Source organism: Gracilinanus agilis, chromosome 3, assembly GCF_016433145.1.
Source record: "Gracilinanus agilis isolate LMUSP501 chromosome 3, AgileGrace, whole genome shotgun sequence".
Taxonomy (NCBI): Eukaryota; Metazoa; Chordata; class Mammalia; order Didelphimorphia; family Didelphidae; genus Gracilinanus; species Gracilinanus agilis.
The window spans coordinates 107,412,721-107,434,906 of NC_058132.1; the positions used below are offsets into that span (position 1 = coordinate 107,412,721).

Genomic DNA, 22,186 nt, shown 5'->3' on the forward strand with positions numbered 1-22,186 from the left:
CCTCAAGAGCCAGAAGAGTCTCTTGGCCTCAGCTTAGAAGTAGTTTTCTCCAACCACCAGCTCTGCCACGTCACATCTCAGGAACCAATCATAGTTCCTCAATTTGTTTGGCACCACCTGGGGGGAGGGGCAGTGCCTGTGGGATCAGTTTCCCATCTTATTGGTTTCAACTTCCTTTCTCTGAGGTCCTTTCTATGCCTGCACATCTCAATGATAAATAACCTCCAGGTTGCTGATTGATGATGTAAAACAAAGGGAGGAGAATTCCCTTCCCACACTACCATAACATATCTGACAACTAGTCATCCAACTTCTGCTTGAAGACTTCCAAAGACAGGGAAATCATCACTTCCTAAAGTAGTACATATTATTTTAGGGGTGCTCTATTTTTTAGCAAGCTTTTCCTGACATCAAGCCTCAATTGGCCTCTCTGCAACTTCCCATCACCATTTCTAGTTCTTCTCTTTAGAGCCAAATAGAATAAATCTAATCCCCTTCATGATAGCAATTCCAGTTCTTGAGGACAGTTGTCCCCCCACCTAAGTCTCCTCTTTTTCAAGTCAAATATTCATTGTTCCTTCAACTGATTCTCATTTGACATGGACTCTAAGCCCTTCTGGATGCCCCTCTTTGGAAACTGTACAATTAATCAATGTCTTTCTTTAACTGTGGTGCCTGGTTCTGAAATAGTATCTGCCTTAATTGGTCTCTCACGAAACATTTCTATATTTTTCTTTCTTCTACTGCTTTTCATTAGTTTATAAGGCAAGAAAGTTCATCAACTTGAGGGCATCTGGGTGGCTCAATGGATTGAGAGTCAGCCCTAGAGATAGGAGGTCTTGGGTTCAAATCTGACCTCAGACATTTCCTAGCTGTGTGACCCCTGGGCAAGTTACTTAACCCCCATTGCCTAGCCCTTATTACTCTTCTGCTTTGGAACCAATACACAGTATTGATTCTAAGATGAAAGGTAAGGATTTTTTTTTAAATGTTCATCATCTTCCATCCTCAATCATGAGATTTTTACATACTTTATATTCTAAACAATATTGCCCTACATTGTTATACTCTCTGTGATTGATAAGGGGATCAAATGATTGCTAGCTGGAAAGATCTCTAAGCTCTTTTGGTCTCTTTATGTGGCAAGTAATTCATATTAGGTTAATCTATATTGATATCTGTTCTTTTATCTATTTCCCATTTCCACCCAACATAAGCTGAGTTGCAGTTGCCTGAATTGCATGCCTTATCTTCTCATTTCACTCTTCTTTTGTATTGATTTTCATCTTTGCTTGAATAAAAGTTTGACTAAGCACCATAGCTGATTCAGAAATAACTCACATTAGTAACTAGTCACTATTTGTCATTATAATACAATCAATCTTAATTTTTATAATATTCTTTATTGATAGAAAAAACTGAAACTCGACACCATTTTCCAAGAAAACATCAAAATTTCTTTGGTCTTTTTTGTATATTTGTTTGAGCAGAAAGAAGGTAAGATTGAGAGTAAGATCCTTCTCCCTTGACAAACTTCAAAGATACATCAGGGTTAACAAAAGTTGTGATCTCAGCTGACTAAATCCCTTAGTAGACATCACCAATTTCCCTGATCCAGTTAAAATGCAATGGGCCACTTATTCCCACACTATGTCAAAGAAGGTCTGACATTGTTCCTTGGATGTTAATTTAAATTATTCTGAGGGGGACCTAGAAACCATTTTCCATCTGTCTCCATGGGGCCTATTGCAGAGGGTCTTTGATATAAGTTGGTTGACATGGATGGCTCTGTTTCCTCTCCACCAGCCCAACCCCCAAAGCTATCCTCCTGAGGAGTCCGAACTGATATCATAAGGGGCAACCAGTGATAAGGACTGACTTGTACATGCTGATTTTTTTTTGTTACCCACACAAACAGCCAGTTAATATTGCTTTTGGTTTTGTTCATCAGCTCAGTTGCCTGTTTTGTATTTCTTTGCTTCACACCAACATCCTGCTGTTTGTTGATGGTATTAATAACATAATCAGCAGGACACTCTGTATCCCGGAGTCTGGGCTGTCTGAATAATTACTGAATGGCATTAGGACCAGTCTGTAAATTACTTTGTGACCTAGGAATTCAGCAGGTTACCACGATAACTCAGGCCGCTCACTTTATTGCTCCCACCTCCTGCTGCACCAACATTTATTAGTCTATTTTACATACAGAGTGCTGACTTCATTTTTCCTCCTCCAGTAAAGAGAAAGCCATGGGCCCTTCTTTGGATTTGGTTGGTGCACAGAGCAATGTTTTTTGATGCCTTTGGCGAAGTAGGTGGAGAGAGACTGGGCAGGAGATTTTCCTTTGTGTAGATATAGGACTTCCTGGCATAATAATAATCATCATATTGTTATATACTATTTAGATGGACCCATGATCTCATCCATATGGATAGTCTCTCTTCTAGTGCAGCCTACAGCCTCTTTATACCTTCTCAGTGAGGTTCAATAAATCACTTTATGTCTGTACATGCACATGCACAAATACAGTGAGATACACAAGCATATATAATACCTTTATGTTATTAAACCATTTCCTAAACAAATACTAGCCATCTACTATATGTAAAGCAAAATGGTAGGGACAAGGGAAAATGAAATTATCCCTACCCTCATGGAGCTTACAGTCTGGCAAGTAATAGCCTATTTAAATTGAGGTGCATATCTTACCAAGGGACAAGTGAAGCAAAATGGATAAAAGGCTGGTCTTGGCATCAGGAAGACCTAAGGTCAAGATCTGCCTCTAATACATAAGGGCCAGGTGGCTATGGGCAAATTATTTAATCTCTCTATATCCCCAGAAAACTCTCCAAGACTATGTTACAGATAAATTTCTGCTCTTCATTGGAGAAGGGAATTTGCACAGTTTCCTATGGACATAAAATTACAAGCCCAGACCAATAAGTTTTCTTAACTACACTAAGAGTATAAACTCCTTTAGGGAAGAGGACTATGTCTTGTTCAATGGTTTCCTAGAACCCACCGTGTGTATATGTGTGTGTGTGTGTGCCTAGTGGTTTTTTTAATAACAAATTAACGACTGGCATTTAAATGTACTTTATGATTATAAAATGCTCTACATCAGTGGTGTCAGATTCAAATGGGACCGGATTCCTGAGGACTACTTATTGACTTAGAGAACCACAAATTAACATTACTTGCCATTGTGTTATATTTTTATTTATTTTGTTAAACATTTCTCAATTACTTTTTATCAAGAGTTTTGCTGGCTTCCAGCTTTATATCTTCACTATTCCATTTGATCCTCACAACAAGCCTCTTATAAGCTCATCAGATCTAAAGCTAGAAGAGACCTCAAGAGATTCCCTGGTCAAATCCCTTCATTTTACAGGAAGAGAAAAAAGGAGGAAAGGAGGAAGGAACTGTTGAACATAGTAGATAGATTAATATTTCTGCCAAGATGAGTCCCTTCCATGAAGCAAGGTAGATAGCCCCAGTGACTAAACAGATTTATTTCCTAATCATGAGTCAATCAGGAAAATGTTAATATAAAAATGTGGGACTAGGTCAGAGGTTTTGATGGTTTATTAATAAAAGTGAGAAAGTGAGAGATGAAAGAGAGGTGATGGAGGTAGATTTCTCTTAAAGAAGGGTTACCCTAAGTATGGCTGCCTCCATTTAGCTGGCAGCAGTGCAGGTCCCTAGTCAGTTCCAAGGGCAGAAGTAGAGAGACCCTCATGCTTCTCCTCTAGACTTATATACCCCCCCCAGCTCCTCCCTCGGTAGCATCCTTGTATGCTAATGCTCTGGCTGGCCTCAGGAGATGTCTGGGGATGCCAGGCTGTTGTGGGAGCCATAGGGGGGTAGAGCTACTTTTCCTCACACAAAAGGTCATTGGTTTCTCATACAGAAAAAAAAATGAATAAAAGCTGGCAACCCAATGATCTCCCACAAACTATTAATCATTAAAAAGCTGAATATAAAATTTGGTTTTCAGTAAAGCTAAGCCCTCATATGTCATACAAAGGTAAAAGGAATAAAAGGGTAATTATCTAACAAAATAAAATCACATGACTAGTTTTTCTACCTGCTCAAAAACCCCGCCTCCACAGCTACCACCACAGGAAGAGAACAAGAGGCAGAACTACATAGAATGTATATCCTGCCTACATCAACACCCTGGGCAAGTCACTTAACCCCAATTGACTGGCCTTTACCACTCTTCTGCCTTATGGTTGCTACTATGACAGAAAGTAAAGGTTTAAAAAAAAAAGATGTATAGAGAAGATTCAGGAGAAGAATACGATAGCTATTAGTTGTCCAAAAGTTTATTACATATTAGAGGGAGTTAACTTATTATTCTGTGTGATTCCAGAGAGAACAGAAAAAGTGCATTTTTTTTTTCAAAATAAGGAAGAAACAATAAGAGCTAATCTAATAGGCTGCCTCAGGAGGCAATGGGTTCCTGTCCCTTAAGGTGCTCCCATAGAAGCAGAAGCGAGTTGACCATTTGTGAGGAATCTTAGAGAGAAGAAATTCACAATTTGAATTAGGACTAATGTCCTTCATGATTCCTTCCAAACTTAACATTCTATAATCATGATTAAAAAATGTATATTCTTAATAATAGACCATTACGAATTAAAAGAATATATTAAAAACCTAACAGTAGGGGACTACATTAACAATTAACAATGTAGAATTCTAAAAGCATTCCAGCAATTTTTGCAATTGGTGAGTTTGAAATTTTAGATTTATTTACTTTTGGCAAAAGAGAAACACGGAAGGCCACAGGACACAGACTAGAAGCACAGGCTGAACAACAACCAAAAAAAAAAAAATCTTCACAAAAGATGAATAAATGACCATTCCTTAGCAATTAAGCCTTTGAATTTCAAAGAATTATGCATCCCTCCAGCACCTAATGCTAGCAGGGAGCTAGGCCTAGTGTTCTCTCTAGATAACAGTCTTGCCACATCTATGGTGATGGCTTCTGAGATGTTTCATCTCTTAGTAGCTGATGGTGAGGCAGAGAAAGCATTTCCTACAGAGTAAGTTTTGCCTTTGGCTATCACAGGAGAAGCTGGCTTTCTGTAAGCTCTTGGGTCCCTTTGGGTTTTCCCTGGGCTTTTGTGTTCTTTAGAAGGTGAAGCTAAGGGTATAAAGTGCTGCAAACAGTCCCTACCTCTGGAGACCAGGCATTTACTGCAAGAAAGAAAGACCAATAGCTTCCCAGAGCATTGTTCACCCACATTAGAGAAAGGATTAAGCAGATACATTCAGCTATTCTAACAGATTTTCTTTAAGCCTTCAATACCCCTCTCACAGTCACTGGGATAATCACATTAGTTTTGTCATTAAAAGATCCCTTTTATAGAAAGTACCTAAACCGCTTAAACCACCCAGAGAGGTTGCATATATTATCAAACACCAAGACAAACGGAAGGGATTTTCTGTTCCTCATTTCAGTTTTCCCTATTCCTACTTGCTAAATTCAGGAAACCAAGTTAAAAGATTTTGCAAATTACCAGTAAAGGGAAAGCAGTTCTCATTTGTTCCCTCCCCCAACGATTCCTACTCCAAGGCTGAACAGCAATGGACTGAGAACTCTTGTCAAGAATGAGGCTGGATGGAACACACAAGATAAAAGTCGAAAACAGCAGGGGAAGGAAGGTGCAGAAAGAATCACACTAAGGAACACTTACACCCATGCAATTAGAAACTGGGATTTGGGGGCATAGGAAAGAGAAGACAGAGGTATGACTCAATAATAGATGTCAGAAAGAAGAGTTATTGCATGTATGGAGACAGCAATAGCATTTCATTTTGCCAGATGATCATGGAAAAGGAAAAGGAGACTGAATTATTTTGCTTTTTTTCCACTAAGGGCTCCTCTATGGAAAGACCCAACTTTTGACTAGCTGATCTTAGGGTCCCTTCCAGAGACAGACTATAGAAAAAGCCTATCATCTTTTAATCTTTATATCTCTTCTAACAACTAATCCAGTGGTTAGTAGGTACTTAAAAACTTGGTGAAAGTGGTATTTTTGTAAATTTAGGATCTTAAGCCTCGGTTAAGAAAATTTGGTCTATTAGTAAGATGTCCCTATAATAGAATTATCTAGAAAGGAGATTTAGCTATAAAATTTCTGCTCCTATTTGGAATACAAAGGACCGGGAAAATTGCCTGTGGCTCAAATTGATTTTATAGTATCCAATTTGTTGTTGTTAGGGGGGAAAATGCCTTTTATTAATTATTTATAATCATAGTTTTCTAATTTTTCCTGCTCTCATTTTTTTGTGTTAATCCCATTTATATAAAAAATAAGCCCGTTTATAGCAGGGGCCATGCTATATCTTTATTTTTGATCCTCTGCAAACCCCTACCACAGTGCAAGGCACATAGTAAGCAAATATTAAATACTTTTAGGAAAAACAGTACTATTGAACAAAACCTTAAATTTATACTAAAATCTAACAACTATCACTTCAGAATAGCATCTAATTTGAAGCAACTGATATCCATTCATTCATTTAACAAATGTTAATTGTTTACTGGAAGCAAGACATGTAGAAAGACACAAACAAGAGTCTGACAGTATGAAAAAATATGCATGGGTCACAATCTGTACCAATCAACAAAATATTCACATCAAGAAGATTATAGAGCCAATGAATTATTAAAGTATTCAATGCAGAATTCTCATTGATTTTATTTCCAAGCAAAAGAAAAAAAAAAGATGGGGGGACTGCCCCAAAGTTCATTATCTTTAAAAGATCATGGATAAGATTTATATTTAAAGTACTTTTCCCATCTTTTGCATTTCAGACTTTAGTAGTTAGTATTTCTTCCAAAGACTTTTCCCTACTGAAAGTCTCAGCATCACATATGTCAACTGGAAATAGTTGCTACTTTAAATCAGTATAAATCTTTTAAATGATGGCAGAAAAAAACTGAAAATTTTAGCTGCTAAGTGTAAAAATAACATGAAATGCAGCATATTTAAACCAAATTTTGGTCAATGTTTTCATCTGTTATAAAATATACAGGAAAATACTGACTAATAACTTGGGTAAGTCCTTTACCTCTTCAAGTCTGTTTTTCCATACATAAAATTCTGACGTCCACTGGAATGATTGCTAAGGTTTCATTCTACTCATTGTCTATGCTCCACATTCTGATATTTTGTATATGGTCTAAGGTTCCTCTTTGAGCTAATGTTCTATACTCTATGTTCTAATTTTTTTGTGTGTGTGAGGTTCCTTCCAGTTCTAACAATATATGAAATAACTGGAGATAAATAATATTTACTGGGTATTAGTACTAGTACTAGAGTACTTTAAGATTTTTAAAGTAATATATATATGCGTATATATACATATATTTCATATGCTTCTTACCAGAATTCTGCATAACAAAAACTACATTATTAATAGCTCAATTTTAAGGGTGAGGAAACTGAAAGGCTTGGCCAGGGTAATATAGCTATTAATTATGATTAGAGTCAGGATTCATACCCATGTCCTTCCTATCTAAGTCCAGCATTCTATCCAACACCTAGCAGCCCCTCAAAAGTACCAGGTTGTGGGAAATATTACTTAAAGTCTCCCTCCTCCCCATCTACAGCTCCTACATTCATTCAATATCAGGCAAAACAGCAATACTCTAAGAATGATTTTAAACTTTGATCAATACATACATATATATGAATATATGTGTGCATATATAGATATACAAGATTTTTAATGAAAACTTTCTTGGGCCTAAATGTCATTAAAAATCATGGAAGTATATATGTGTGTGTGTGTGTGTGTGTATGAAAGAGAAAGACTGAGATTTTTCATGAAAACTTTCTTAAGCCTCATTTTCTTAGGTAATTAATAGGTAAAATTTTTCATTAAAAATTGTGTGTATTTTTGTGGGTATGTAAACACATATATATGCACATATATGTATAAAAACACATACATACTATATAAATACCATATATAATACAAAATGAACATTTTAATGAAAATTTTCTTGGGCCATTCACAGAAACATAATGGGAAAATATCAATTTATAAATTCAAAATTAAACAACTACTCCCGGGTAATACAAAACAGTACTAGTTACACTTTGGTCATAAGATCTCCAAAATCAAGGAATTGTACTGAGTTTAAAATGAAAATAGTAGCAAAATAATTCAATATGATGGAGAACTGGATATTCCTTTAAAAAGGGCAATTGTTTTCCTGTATTTCCTAGATCACACAAAAAAAAAAAATCAGGGGAACCCTTTATCTTGTATCTGAGATAAAACCATGAATCAGCATTTTAAAAAGTGAATAGGCTTGAGGTACATTTTTTAAAAAACACACATTGTTCCCAAGGCAGGGCAATGGGAAGAATACTGAAGAAAGAGAACAGCAGAAATAAGAGAAAAAGGCTTTCAACAAAGTAGAAGCTGTTTAAGGGAGTCCCTCTCTGGCCTTGAAAGGTTTTGATCCAGCCCTATTTGTTATCCTAAAAAAGCTCTAAGAAAGGTTTCAGTGTAAGTGCTGCATGAAAGAAGCCAAAAGCTTGAAAATAGGAACAGCTCAGCCATTTATTAATGTCAAAAATGCTGTCTCTCTGAATTGGCCAAGTGGCCTTTTTGGATACCAAACAGGAAACTTGTTGTGCACCTGCCCCTATGTACCATGTCATCCCAGACTTTAATTACATCACCATAACCAACGACAAAAAAAAGAAAGGTAAAAGTAACCAATTTTGAAGAGTTAATCTTATAATTTTAAGGCCTATATTGAAACATCTAGAAGTGCCAAACTATATAGAAAGAAGTCCCCAAAGTACATAGTGGGCAAAGTTGAATAATTTTCTAAACCAGCAGAGGCTATCCGAAGTGTCCCAAAATGGATCTAAAAAACAAAAACAAAGAGAAAGAGGGCAGAAAATAGTCAAATTTCTCTCTGGCTGAACCACCATGGCAAATATCCCAGAATTAAAAGAAGATGCCAAGGAGGGAAGAAACACATAAAAGAAAAAAAATTATACAACCAACCAAATTAAATATGTGCCCTGTACAAAGACAGCCGGTGTGTACTTTAATATAAACAAACAGGTATAAGACCCAGTCCTATTCCTTATTTACAATAGCACAAGCCAACTTACATTTTTGGTTAAACAACCTGAGAACAAGAGAAATATTTCCCATGTTCTAGATGTGGCCTATTAAGAAGGTTCTCTCAATAGCAGGCATCATTTTTTCACTACCCCTCTGCCCTTAATAACACTTCTGGCTTGTCTTTTTTGTTTTTTCATAATTCTCTGATGAGAAGTGACAAGTAGCCCCAAAGTGATTTGAAAAACTGAACCTGTGAAGATCAAAGGGTCCAAGCTTAGTTAAGCTGTCCCTCAGGAGAGTCTTTCCTCTTTCCTAAGAGAATCCTGGTATTCAGGAAGAAAACACCAGGTGAGGCTTTTGTCGGTTTGTAAAAACTGAAAAGGATCTCTTTAGGGATATGGAACATTGAAATCCAGCTCCCAGAAAATAAAAATCCAACTGAGGAAATTTTATTACAAGTACTTTGCTTCTCTTGCCCCTCATCTAATCATGGGAAAAGAATACACAGAAAAAGTACAGGGGGTAATGTTTGGAAAAAGAGTGTGACATCATCATGGTGTCTCCATGTCACTATTCAGTGATGCCCATAAAACTGTTCAATCCATTTCTTCATGTAGTCAACTTCCATGGTTCGAGCAAATAGCACTGACTCAGGGTCATCAATATTCCTGGCACGTAGATCTAAGTGATGGGCCCCATCTGGGATGACTATTGAGACAAGATTATCTGTGATGTTCTCATTCACTCCACCTGCATACCATGGATCCAATGCACCATTGCTGCAAGGAGAAGGGAGAAAAGGCAATCAGTTTAACATCCCAAATTAGGAACCTATTATAAAATTTGTTTTGAGGCTAAAAAAAAAATCTACATTAAAGTCACAACTTCATTTGGGTCCGCCTTGTGGCTCAGCAATTCATTTACTCCTCTCCTCAAAAGAACTGTTGTTTTTAGCCATCTTCTACTTATTTCCTTCTATTTCCGAGGAAGAATTAGTTCTAATTTTAGTCAAGGTTAATTCTTCCACTTACACCCCTATATCCTATCCCCTCCTGTCTCTCAGTCAAGTAATAAATATTTATTAAGCATCTATCAGGTACCAAGCACTGTGCTAGGCGCTGGGGAGACAAAAGTGAACCAGTCCCTGACCTCAAGAAGCTTATATTGTATGTAAAAGCATATACCAATGCCAGGATCCAGGACAAAAGAGTCATGATGAAAAAGACTATCTACCGCCATAGAAGGAACTGATAGAATATGAATGCAGATTGAAGCATAATAGAGAAATGAATATTTTCTCCTTCTACCATTCCATCTTCACAATTTTCCAAACTAACTTATCACTTGTTACTTTTTCTTATTCTGGCCCTTTAATGTAGACATTCTCCAAAGTCTCTGTCCCTAGGCAAGAAATGGAGCGCCACGCACGGAGAAAGAGAGAGGCCAGTCTGTCTACCCAGTATGTGTAAAGCAGTCAGGTGTAATAAGAAGAAAAGGGTAGGCTGGGGGGGGGGGGGTCAGGGTGTTGCATCTTCAATCTCTCCTTCATAAATACCTTCTGAATTCCTCTATAAATTCCTGAAAAAATGCTGTTTTCTATCATAATTTTTTAAAATCTCTTGACGTCATTATCCTCTCAAGTGATCATCCCAACCTATTTCTTTTCCTATTAACTGTTACACTTCTTAAGGCAAAATCTCTACTAATTGCCTTCCTCACTAAAGACCTCCTAACTGCCAGATAATTCTTTTAATTTTGCATTATGGTATCATCCATATGATTTTTCCTATGTGAATAGTTAGGATAAATGATTAGGATTATTATGGATCTCATTTAGGATGGTCTGTAAAGTTTCAGGGCTTGGATAGAAGCATTTAAAGGGCCTCATCATCTATAAGGAAACCTCTTCAGATTGGGTTCTGCACTGGAACTCCTCCATAACAGTGGTGAACAGCTCCAACAAATTTATATCTTCCAGTTTTATGTTCAACTTGTAATAATAAATAGAGAGGTAAACAAAGTTTCAAGGAATCATATAATTTTGACATATGCATAGGAAATACCCTGAAAAAAGCAAAAATAGAATATTCTCACCCAAATTATATGTGTTTTATAAGCAACAAACAATAGCAAGTAGTGTCTTAAATTCTTAAATCTCAGAGTCTTAAATTCTAAGATCTTAAATTCTCAGAATCTTCAATGAACTGTGGGAGATGGCAGAAATATAGTCTACTGTGGAATAATTTCAAACAGATCTTACTCGTCCTATACAACCATCCACATCCACTTGTAAATTTACTACAAAAGGTCCACCCAATGTAGAAGCTTTCCTTGATTTCTCCTGACACTGTCAGGGTACCAGAAGATCACTACTGCTCCCCATGTATCATGATTTCTTCTTGCCATGTGACCTGCTCATTTTATCAACCTGTCATACAATTCCTTAATGACACTTTTCACTCCTGTTATCTTTTTTATATTAGTTGTCCTTTTTGGTAATAAGATCTATTTCCTCCCCCAAAAAACCTTTGGAATCTTCCCCTCTTTCATATGCTTTAAGAACTGATCCCTCAAATATTCTCAAAATTGTGTTATTCTACCCCAAATCTTTTCTGTGTAAACTACCTAGTTCAGTCACTTTTTCTTTTATTTCTTTTTCTTAGTGCTATTTCCATTTCCTCGTATGATGTATGAGGCTCTGATATTAAAAGTCTAAATGTGATTGCTCCTCTGTCTTTTTTTTCCCCCTGACTTTCTGTCCTAATGCCAACTCTAATACAGAGGGCTAGGGCTAGGCAAATGGGGTTATGTGACTTGCCCAGCATCACACAGCTAGGAAGTATATGAGATCACATTTGAACTCAGGTCTTCCTGACTTCAGGCATGGCATTCTATCTACTATACCACCTAACTGCCCCTGCTCCTCTGCTCTTGATGAAGAGTTCCTGATAGAAAACAACATGGTGGGTTCAAATCTGGCCTCAAACACTTCCTGTTGTGTGATTCTCGGCAAGTCACTTAACCCCAATAGCCTAGTCCTTACCATTCTTCTACCTTGGAACTGATACTTATTATTGATTCTAAGACAGAAGGTAAGGGTTAAAAAAAAAGATTATGCCCCTTTTATATAGACAGTGTTACAAATATAAAATTTTCAAAATTCAATTGTCAACTAAGTCACTTCTATAATATGTATACATGATTTTGTATGTATATCTAATGGTCAAATTCATGTTAAAAACACTTAAGTGTTTGTATATAATACCATAATGCAAAATTAAAATAATTATATGTACAAAGCCACATTGTCTAACCATATAGAAAACAAGACGTACATTCTTTTTAGAAACTAACTAAATTTCTGAGTCTTATTCACAATGTAGTCACTGACTCATTGTTGTCTCAAACAATTCACTTATCTTCACTATAGCTGTTTGCTATGTATGGTGGACAGACAAAACTAATATTACTAAAGGTAAAAAGAAAAAATCAAAATAAATCATGTTGTTATTTGAGCCATATTCCCACCACCTTCTGAAAATGAATTTAGATAAATGCTAAGTTCTAAATATTAAAAATATAGCTAGTGAACTTCTGTGTGCAATCATTTTACTTTCTCTTTGCAACTGGAGGTAGCCCTTATCAATAACGGATGCCCAAAGTGTTATTTTCAAATTCCCTGTTAAATTATTATCATTTTCCCTAAGGAATTTCCACTGGTGACTTAATAGTACACGAGAAAGACTCACTCCAAAAAGAGCACTGTTTTCCTTTTGTCAATCAAGGACAAAAACAGAATAAAACAAAGAGCAAACTGCACCCTCCCTTCAATTACCTAAAGAAAGAGAGTTCCAAACCAAAGAGGGGCACCAGTTTTCAATTATTTAAAAAAATGGAAAAGTAAACTACACATCCACAAAGTTGGATGCCTCTTATTGACAAGTAACTTTTATCATTATTCTAATTTCACAGACCTAACATAGATAGAAAACACTGTTATTTGCAACACAAAAAGGCCGATCCAATGGCAACATAATAAGCAAACTGCATTTGCTTTAAAAGGTCATCTGAACCAACCTAGTGGCTTAGCAACAGTGTTTTGAGTTGCTGAGAGACCTACGATGTTCATGGACTTGATTTCTTGGTCCTAATCATGTGAAAACTAAGCCAATCACTGAGAAATATACAAATGCATTTGCTTTCATGGGAGAATCTGGCTGCCCTGTGTAAAGATTCCTATCATCAGGCCAAATGGAATCACTGGCAGCAGATACTGGGCCAGAGAAATGATGGTAAATGAAGTGGCTCAGAAAGGAACGACTCCTTCACATATATTTAGAGATGCTACACAAACATGAGTGATGCATTCCTTTTAAGTTGTGTATAAAAAAGGTTAGGCATCCTATCCAATGAGGAAGAAAAATAAATAAATAAAAAATTTCTGTGTTATTCTCAAATCCAACTCAAGAGAATGGGCTGTGAAACTAGTGGGTAGTAGCCAAATACAGCAATTAAGTGAGAGTGAATCCAGAGATGCCTTCTCCACATGCCATTTTTGTGCCATGATCCACTGGTGGGAGGCCATTTGGCTCCCCAAACACAGAGGCAAAATGATGATGACATGATCTCTGTTACCCTTTTGGACCTTTTCATCCTCCTTTCTTCTTGTTGTTCAGTCCCATCTGACTCTTTAGACCAGTGGTTCCCAAACTTTTTTGGCCTACCGCCCCCTTTCCAGAAAAAATATTACTTAGTGCCCCTGGAAATTAATTTTTTTTATTTTAATAGCAATTAATAGGAAAGATAAATGCACCTGTGGCCATCACTGCTCCCCTAGATTGCTGCAGCACCCACCAGGGAGGCGGTGGCGCCCACTCTGGGAATCACTGCTTTATATTCTTGGCAAAGATACTGGAGTAGTTGGCTATTTCCTTCTCCAGCTCATTTTACAGATGAGGTAACTGAGGCAACAGGGTGAAATGGCTCACACAATTAGTGAGTGTCTGAAGCCAGATTTGAACTCAGGAAGATGAGTCTTCCTTACTCCAGACCTAGCAACTTATCTACTCTGCCATGTAGCTGCCCTTAACTATACTTTTTGATAGAAGTCTTTTAAAATATATCCTATAGCAGATGGCCCACAAAGAATGATAACTACTAAACCATGAACTCCAGAAAAGTATACCCAGGGCTGCTTTCTTTCTTCCTTTGGGGAATGTGTATTCCTCAGCACAAAGAGAAGAGTATTTTAATTGATTAAAAACCATGTCCTTTCAGAAATAGTGGTTCAGTGTTTAGAGAGCCAAGCCTGAAGACTGGAGAACCTGGGTTCAAATCTGACCTTAGGCACTGCCTAGCTATATGACCCTGAATAAGTCCCAACCCCAACTGCCTAGCCCTAACCATTCTTGTGCCTTGGAACTGAGACTTAATAATGATTCTAAGACTGAAGGTAAAGGTTTGGTTTGGTTTTTTTAAACCACACATCCTGCGAATACAAATACTATTTTTTAATTGTTCTACCTTAGATTCTTTATACTTGGCATTCAATTACAAGGTAATTTTTTAATACCTCTGAAAAGGTACCAATTTTCTGCTACAATGATGTATGCCTATCTTCCTTCCATTCTACCTTTCTGCCCATAAACACTGAAAAGCCTTTACTTTTTTTCTGGGAAAATTCCATTTAATATACTAGTATAGTATAGTAACAGAAGCAGCATGGTTCACACAAAGAAATCTTGGGAAGAAATCTTGGGAAACTTGCGTGTTTCTTCATGGTCATGTTTACACAGTTTTTTCTGCCCCTTCATAAACCCTGCTGGAATACTGTTAGTGTTTCAAGCAATAGAACTGCAAGTGAACCCTGCATGATAACAGTGAGATCTGCTCCACGATGAATTTCCATTCTATAATAAATATTATAATATCAAGTTAACAAGTAGATAATCCAAGGATTTTGGTTCAAATTCCTCCCCTGTGTGAACCTTAGCAAATCATTTCAATTTCCTGAGAGCCTTGGTTTTATTATCTGTAAAATGGGAGATTATCTAATTCAAACTTAAGTTCTTTTCCACCTTTAAATCCTATAATCTTAAAATTATAACAGAGATATGTATTTGTGATCATCCTGTTCCCATTAAATGATCAATTATTTAATGTCAATGGTTTTGGTTTTTTCCTATCTCTTTTTCAGCCAGTGCTTTGCATCCAATATACGAGTTATCAAAATGCCAACAAGGACAAAAGGGAAATATAAGAGTGCTAAGCTCAGGGGCTCTTCTGCTTAAACAGGGGTAGGCAGATCTTTTTCATTTGAAATGCGACCATGATGCTGACAATCAAAAAGGTGGCCTCTACCTTGGTACCTACCTAACAGAAAGTCACTGCACCTACTGTATGACCATAGTTCAAAGATCTCATGATGTCATCAGTTAGGATCCCCATTCGATTCATGCAGATCAAAACAGCTCAACTCCTTTTGTTTGAGAATGACCAGCCTCCCTCCTACACACACACACACACACACACACACACACACACACACACACACACACACACACACACACACCAACTCTGACTACAGTAAGGCTAATCTTTAAGTCCGCTAACAGATCTATGTTATGTCATCTCAACTGGACCCTCACTATCACAAGGCAACCCTCCAGCTCTTCCTTCATTGATCCTCTCCCACATTACATTACACACAGGGCCAATTCCAAATCTCTTTTCATCCTCCAGCCTCTCTCATCTTCTCAAAGGAGAATCTCCACTTTTTCAACATTAACCATTTGCTCTCTCTTTTCTATTTTACATGACATTACATCCCATTTCTTTCTGTACTCCATTCACTAATGATGAGGTATCCTTTCTCTTTGCCAAGGTCAATCTCTCTTGACTTCTTCTTTTTTTTTTTTAACTCTTACCTTCTATCTTAGAAATGACACTGAGTATTGATTAGTTCTGAGACAGAAGAGCAATATAAGGGTGAGGCAAAGGGTTAAGTGACTCACCCAGGGTCACACAGTTAGGAACTGACTGAAGCAAGATTTGAAGCCGGGAACTTCTATCTCCAGCTCTTGCTCTCTATCCACTGAACCACCTAGATGACCCAACTTGTATTTTTTATCTTTTTTTTTCTCCAGCAGACTGACACCATAACCATCGCCTCTCTTTAATCTCTATTCAGTACCATTTTCCTGAATTCTTCACTATCAACAAATATGCCTAAGTCTCTCCAGCCTTAAAAACTCTCCCTTGATTTCCTCAAGTTATCATCCTATATCTCACCTTGTTTTGCACAGACTTCTAGAAAATGCTATCCTCACTCATTGCTTCTACCCTCCTCACTCACTTTTCCACCCCTTGTAACGTGGTTTGTGATCTCCTCATTTAACTGGTTTCTCTCTTCAGAAAGTCAGTCAATAACCATTTATTAAGTGCTTACAATGTGCAAGGTATTATACTAAGTGGTAGGTATACAAAAAAGAGGCAAAAGAGAGTCCTAGGAGCCCACAATCTAAGAGGGGAGACAAGAAGCAAAGAAACATAGGTATATACAGGATAAATAGAAAATAATTAAAAGAGGGAAGGCAGAATTAAAAATTAAGAAGTGTTGGAGAAAGACTTCCTGGAAAATTTTGCAGTGGGTAATTGAAATTACCAGTGATCTCATAATTGCTATATCTAATAGCCTTTTCTCAAATCTCTTCCTTAGTGACCTCTCCTCAAAGACTGAGACTATTGACCACCCTCCAGTCCTAGATATTCTCTTTTCTTAGTTTCCATAACACTACTCTTTTTTGGTTCTCCTCTTGCCTTTTTGGGCTCCTTTGCTTGAGCATCATACATGTCCAGCTCTCTAAAGCAGATGTACCCCAAAACTTTATCTTATCTTGAGCCTTCTTTCTCTAAGTTTCATTTCTTGATGATCTCATGAGCTCCCATGGGCTCGGTTATCATCTCTGTGCAAATAACTCAGATCCATATATCCAGTCCTACTCTCTCTGCTGAGTTCCAGACCTTCATGGCCAATTTCCAACTCAATATTTCAAATCAGATGTCCCAAAGCCCCTCGTACTCAACAGGTACAAAACAGAACTCATTATCTTTCCTAGATCCTCAAATCCTATTCCTCTACCAAACTTCCTTATTTCTGTGGAAGGTACGGCCATCCTTTTAATCAACCAGGCTTGTGACCAAGATGTCATCTTCATATCTTAGCTCTTCCTCATCCCACATGTTCAGTCATTCACCAAATCTTGTCAACGCTGCTTCCATCACATCACTCACCTCCATTCTTGCTTCCAGTAACATAGCTGGTTGTTTAGGTCCTCATCACCTTTCTCCTAGACCAGTGTTGGGCAAACTTTTTAAAGAGGGGGCCAAAGGAAAGGAAACACTCATCTGGCAGTCTGTTTCTAAGGCAACTCGTTTGAAGTTTCATTGTATTGTATCCTACTCATTGTATTCGTCGGATTAGAAATAATGTCACAAGGCTAGACAGAACATTTCAGGAGACCACATCTGGCCTGCGGGCGGACCGTAGTTTGCCCATCAATGTCCTAGACCATTAAAATGGTCCCCTAATTGTTCTCCCTGTTTTGAATCTTTCCCATGCACTATTTTTTTTAATCCTTACCTTCTGTCCTAGAATCAATTTTAAAGCAGAAGAGTGGCAAGGGTTAAGCAATTGGGGTGAAGCGACGTGCCCAAGGAAGTGTCTGAGATCATATTTGAACTCAGTACCTCCCATCTCCAAGCCTGGTGCTCTATCCACTGGGCTACCTAGCTGGCCACCCCTCCCCATATATCATTTGTTCTATACAAAGCTGCCTAAGTTATATTCTTAAAGAACAAGTCTGGCCACATCCCTCCCTCACAGAGAGCAATTCTCACTGCCTCTCAGTTTAAATAAAAACTCCTCTATCTGGTATGTCAGATTTTTAATAATCTGGATCCAGCTTACCTGTTCTGGACATATTACTTCCCTCCATACACTCTGTTATATTCAAAATGGCTTCCTTGCCATTCCTAGAATGTGATATACCAACTCCTGCCACTGTGCCTCTAATAAGAGGCTGTTCCCCACAACTGGAAAGCAGCTCCCCTTCAACTCTCCCTCTTAGAATCGCTCCCTTCCTTGAAAATTCAGTTAACACACTACCCTTCCCCAGTTCCTCTTTTGGCCTTTCCTGAGACCTGTGCATTTAATCTGCACATTTTTTTTTGATTTGATATTTGCCTCTGAATAGGTGTTATTTTCTCCAATAAAATATTAGCTCCTTAAAGGTAAGAATTGCTTCATTTTTGCCTTTGTATTCTCAGCGCTTGGCACAGTAACTGGCACAATCTAGGTATGTAGTGAACAGTTGCTGATTGGCAAACTCCTAGGATTCCATTTCAATCTAACCAGGATTTCCTTTTGTTAGGAGCAAATCAAACATAAAACTTAAATTTACCATAAAGATCCCTAAAGGTGAATTTGAAATGTTAACCTGCTAGACTGTCAGCTTCTTAAAGGCAGGAACCATTTTTGCATTTCCCCTGAAATAAAGTATATACTTAAAAGAACTTCAGTTGAATATATTGTCATTTGATTGACATTAAAATGTTATACAAGGGGGGCAGCTGGATGGCTCAGTGGATTGAGAGCCAGACCTAGAGACAGGAGGTCCTAGATTCAAATCTGGCCTCAGACACTTCCTAGCTGTGTGACCCTGGGCAAGTCACTTAACCCCCATTGCCTAGCCCTGTAACAAATTTAAAAAAAAATTAATATAGAAGGATATATATAAAGATATTAGGGTTTAAAAAAATGTTATACAAGGGGAAGCTAGGTAGCAGAATGGATAAAGGTACCAGGGCTAGAGATGGGAGGTCCTGAGTTCAAATCTGACCTCAGATGCTTTTTGGACAAGTAACTTAACCCCCAATTGCCTAGCCCTTGACATTCTTCTATCTTAAAATTGATAGTAAGATAGAAGGTAAGGATTTTATATTTATATACACATACATATATATATTGGATATATATTACTATTACTATTAAGAGATTAATATAATTTTATATTTATATGTATACATATATATATATGTAATGTAACTTTAAGAGTAGCTGATGGAAAAATTAACCACCAGGGAGCAGCTGGGTGGCTCAATGGAAAGAGAGCCAGACCTGGAGATAAGAGGTCTTGGGTTCAATTTTGGCCTCAGACACTTCCTAGCTGTGTGACCCTGGGCAAGTCACTTAACCCCAATTGCCCACCTTTAACTGCTCTTCTGCCTTGGAACCAACACTTAGTATTCATTCTTTTTTTTTTTAAAAAACCCTCACCTTCCATCTTGGAGTCAATACTGTGTAAGACAGAAGAGTGGTAAGGGCTAAGCAATGGGGGTCAAATGACTCGCCCAGGGTCTGTAATAAGAGAATAAAGCAAGTGGATGAGGTTTGTGGGTCCCTAAGTCAATAAGTGGGAAAGGAGGGTGCAATAGTGGAGGTAGTAGATTGAGCTGATAGGAGAGATGTAAGGGAATGGCTAAGTTTAGGGAAATATAAGACAATGAAGTATAATGAGCGGCAAGGGGAGAGGATGAGGTAGTTGGGCAGGCAGCTGTGACAGGGAGACACAGACTGGGTACACAGGCTTGAGACAGAGGACACTGAAGGGAAACAGGCTGAACCCTTCCAGGTAGGAAGGGAACTTCTACAGACAAAAGGTTGGGCCAGTCAGAAATGGTTTGAAACTAACTAGAGGGCTTTCTGGTCAATTTCTCAAGTTCACACAGACAGTCTCAAGGCTCTTCCCTGTCTGTGAAATAGACGGGCTTCTCAGAGGAAGTCTAGAGATCACCACTTCCTCCAAGATGGACGCCTCCAGCTCCCCTCAGGACCCAAAGAGAAACTATTCCTTTCTCTCCTTAACTCTCTTTTATCATTCAACCAATGATTTAGCAAAAGGTTTGATTAAATGACACCCGGGTTTATTAAGTTTCAAGGTTGATTATAAAGGACAGAGGGATGCAAGGTTTCTCTAACAACTGCCTAGGGAGAAGCTCCAGGTAGGGGAGGGACACAGGAATGGCCTGGACTGAGGAAGAGCCTGCTCCCGCTCAGCCCCGGGAGGCTTTGTTGCCTTTAAGGTTAGGGAAGTAATAAACAATGAATCAGGAGATAGTTTGTATCAAGGTTAAGCCCTACTTGTCTATGGGGAAAACTAAGTCTTCAAAGTTTGATTGCTACCACCCAAATCCACCCTTCTCCCAAAACCCACAAGAAATCAGAAAATGAAATGATGATTGGAATAGGGAAGGTCAGGGAGATCCAGAGGAATTAGCTAAGCTACAAAATCTCAAGAGAAAAGCACGGATTTCAGCCCAAAGCCAAGTTTCAGCCCAAAGACTGAGCTCAGTTGCCCCTTCTGCTCTGACCAAGCCTCCAGGCTCAACTGCTCCTAGTCAGGGTTCTAAACCCTTCTTAACTGTCAGAAATTCTGCAGTTAACCTTTTACAGGGTTGATTGCACCTCTGCACTACAGGTCACACAGCTGGGAAGTGTCTGAGGTCAGATTTGAACCTAAGACCTCCCATCTCTAGGCCTGGCTCTCAATCCACTGAGCTATCCAGCTGCCCCCCTTAGTATTCATTCTAAGTTAGATGGGGAAAAAAAAACAACCACCAAAGCTAGGTTCCTAAAGTACAAGATGGTGACAAAGTATCCGCCTCTGAAAGGACAAAGATGAGCTTTGAGTCTCACGGCATTGTGTTCAAGCACTTATTTCTTTTCTCATTCATTTGATTGCTTTCAGGCTTTTCTAGTTGCAAACACCCTAATCTGGCATAGACCCCTTTAAATACTTTAAAACAAGTTTATTTGCTCAACTGTCACTTTATAAAGCTGGGTTGTACAGTATAGTTTTGCAGAATTATAATGAAGACAAGTAACTCCATTTAAAGAAATTCAACAAGACGGACCTTTAAGTTTTCCATCAAAGTGACGCAGTTTTTAGTTTGGGGCTGATACCCTGCTGAGTTGGTAACAGCAAGAGCAAAAGAAGACAGCAGCTCTTTAGCAAAGCCAGCCAATGCCTCGGTCTGAAAGCTCCAGAGTAATCCTCCAATTCAAGCCAGGACTTCTCACTTTTAAAAGGCTCAGCTATTTGCTATGACCCAACAGCTAATTTTGACTTTTGTTTAAAGAAGTTTCTAAAAGAAATGAATTTGCAATTTGAACAAAGGCCCTGACTGGGAGGGTCTGTGTGTGTCCTTCGAAGAGCATTCTCTGCAAAGTCAAGGAAGTTTGCGGGAGGCCCTGGACTCCAAATACAAGAGGAAACATGCTTAGCTCTTATCTTTATAATGGGAAACAGTGTTCTGACCATACTTAGAAATACCAAATTCACAACACACTGTACTCACACATACAATGCTCTCAAATGACTTTAACACAAACACATCCCAAATACTTAGCTTCTTGGGACAAAATGGAAGGAACACATGATGCTTCAATTTGACATGATATGCTATTTGGCCCTTGTAAAGTTCCCTAAAGAACTGGGGTGGGGGGCAGCTGGGCAGCTCAGTAGATTGAGAGCCAGGCCTAAAGATGGGAGGTCTTAGGTTCAAATCTGGCCTCAGACACTTCCCAGCTGTGTGATCCTGGGCAAGTCACTTAACCCCCATTGCCTAGCCCTTACCACTCTTCTGCCTTGGAACCAATACACAGTATTGACTCCAAGACAGAAGGTAAGGGTTTAAAAAAAAAAAGAACTGGGGTGATAAGTACAAATTATATTTATTTCTGCTTGTTTTATCTTTCAAAGAACAGGAAAAGAGAATTGAGATTTCTAATCCAAACTGCTGGAACAGCCAGGGGACACAGTAGATAAAGTGCCAGGTATGGAGTCAGGAAGACCTACATTCTTAAGTTCAAATCTGGACTCATACACTGACTTGCCATGTGACCTGAGCAGGTCATCTAATCCTGTTTGCCTCAGTTTCCTCATCTGTAAAACAAGCTGGAAAAGGAAATGGCAAACCACTCTAACATCTTTCCCAAGAAAACCTCAAATGGGATGAT

General features: G+C 38.3%; 1 protein-coding gene across 1 annotated transcript in view; it reads right to left on the reverse strand.

The window, feature by feature from the left end:
* Nucleotides 1-7,988: 7,988 nt before the first annotated feature.
* Nucleotides 7,989-22,186, reverse strand: part of LOC123240528 (prolylcarboxypeptidase) — a 74,034-nt gene continuing 59,836 nt past the window's right edge. The window contains exon 9 of the mRNA XM_044668189.1: nucleotides 7,989-9,887. Within this exon, the coding sequence (XP_044524124.1) occupies nucleotides 9,683-9,887 (205 nt within the window). The 3' untranslated portion in view covers nucleotides 7,989-9,682. The remainder of the gene's footprint in view (nucleotides 9,888-22,186) is intronic.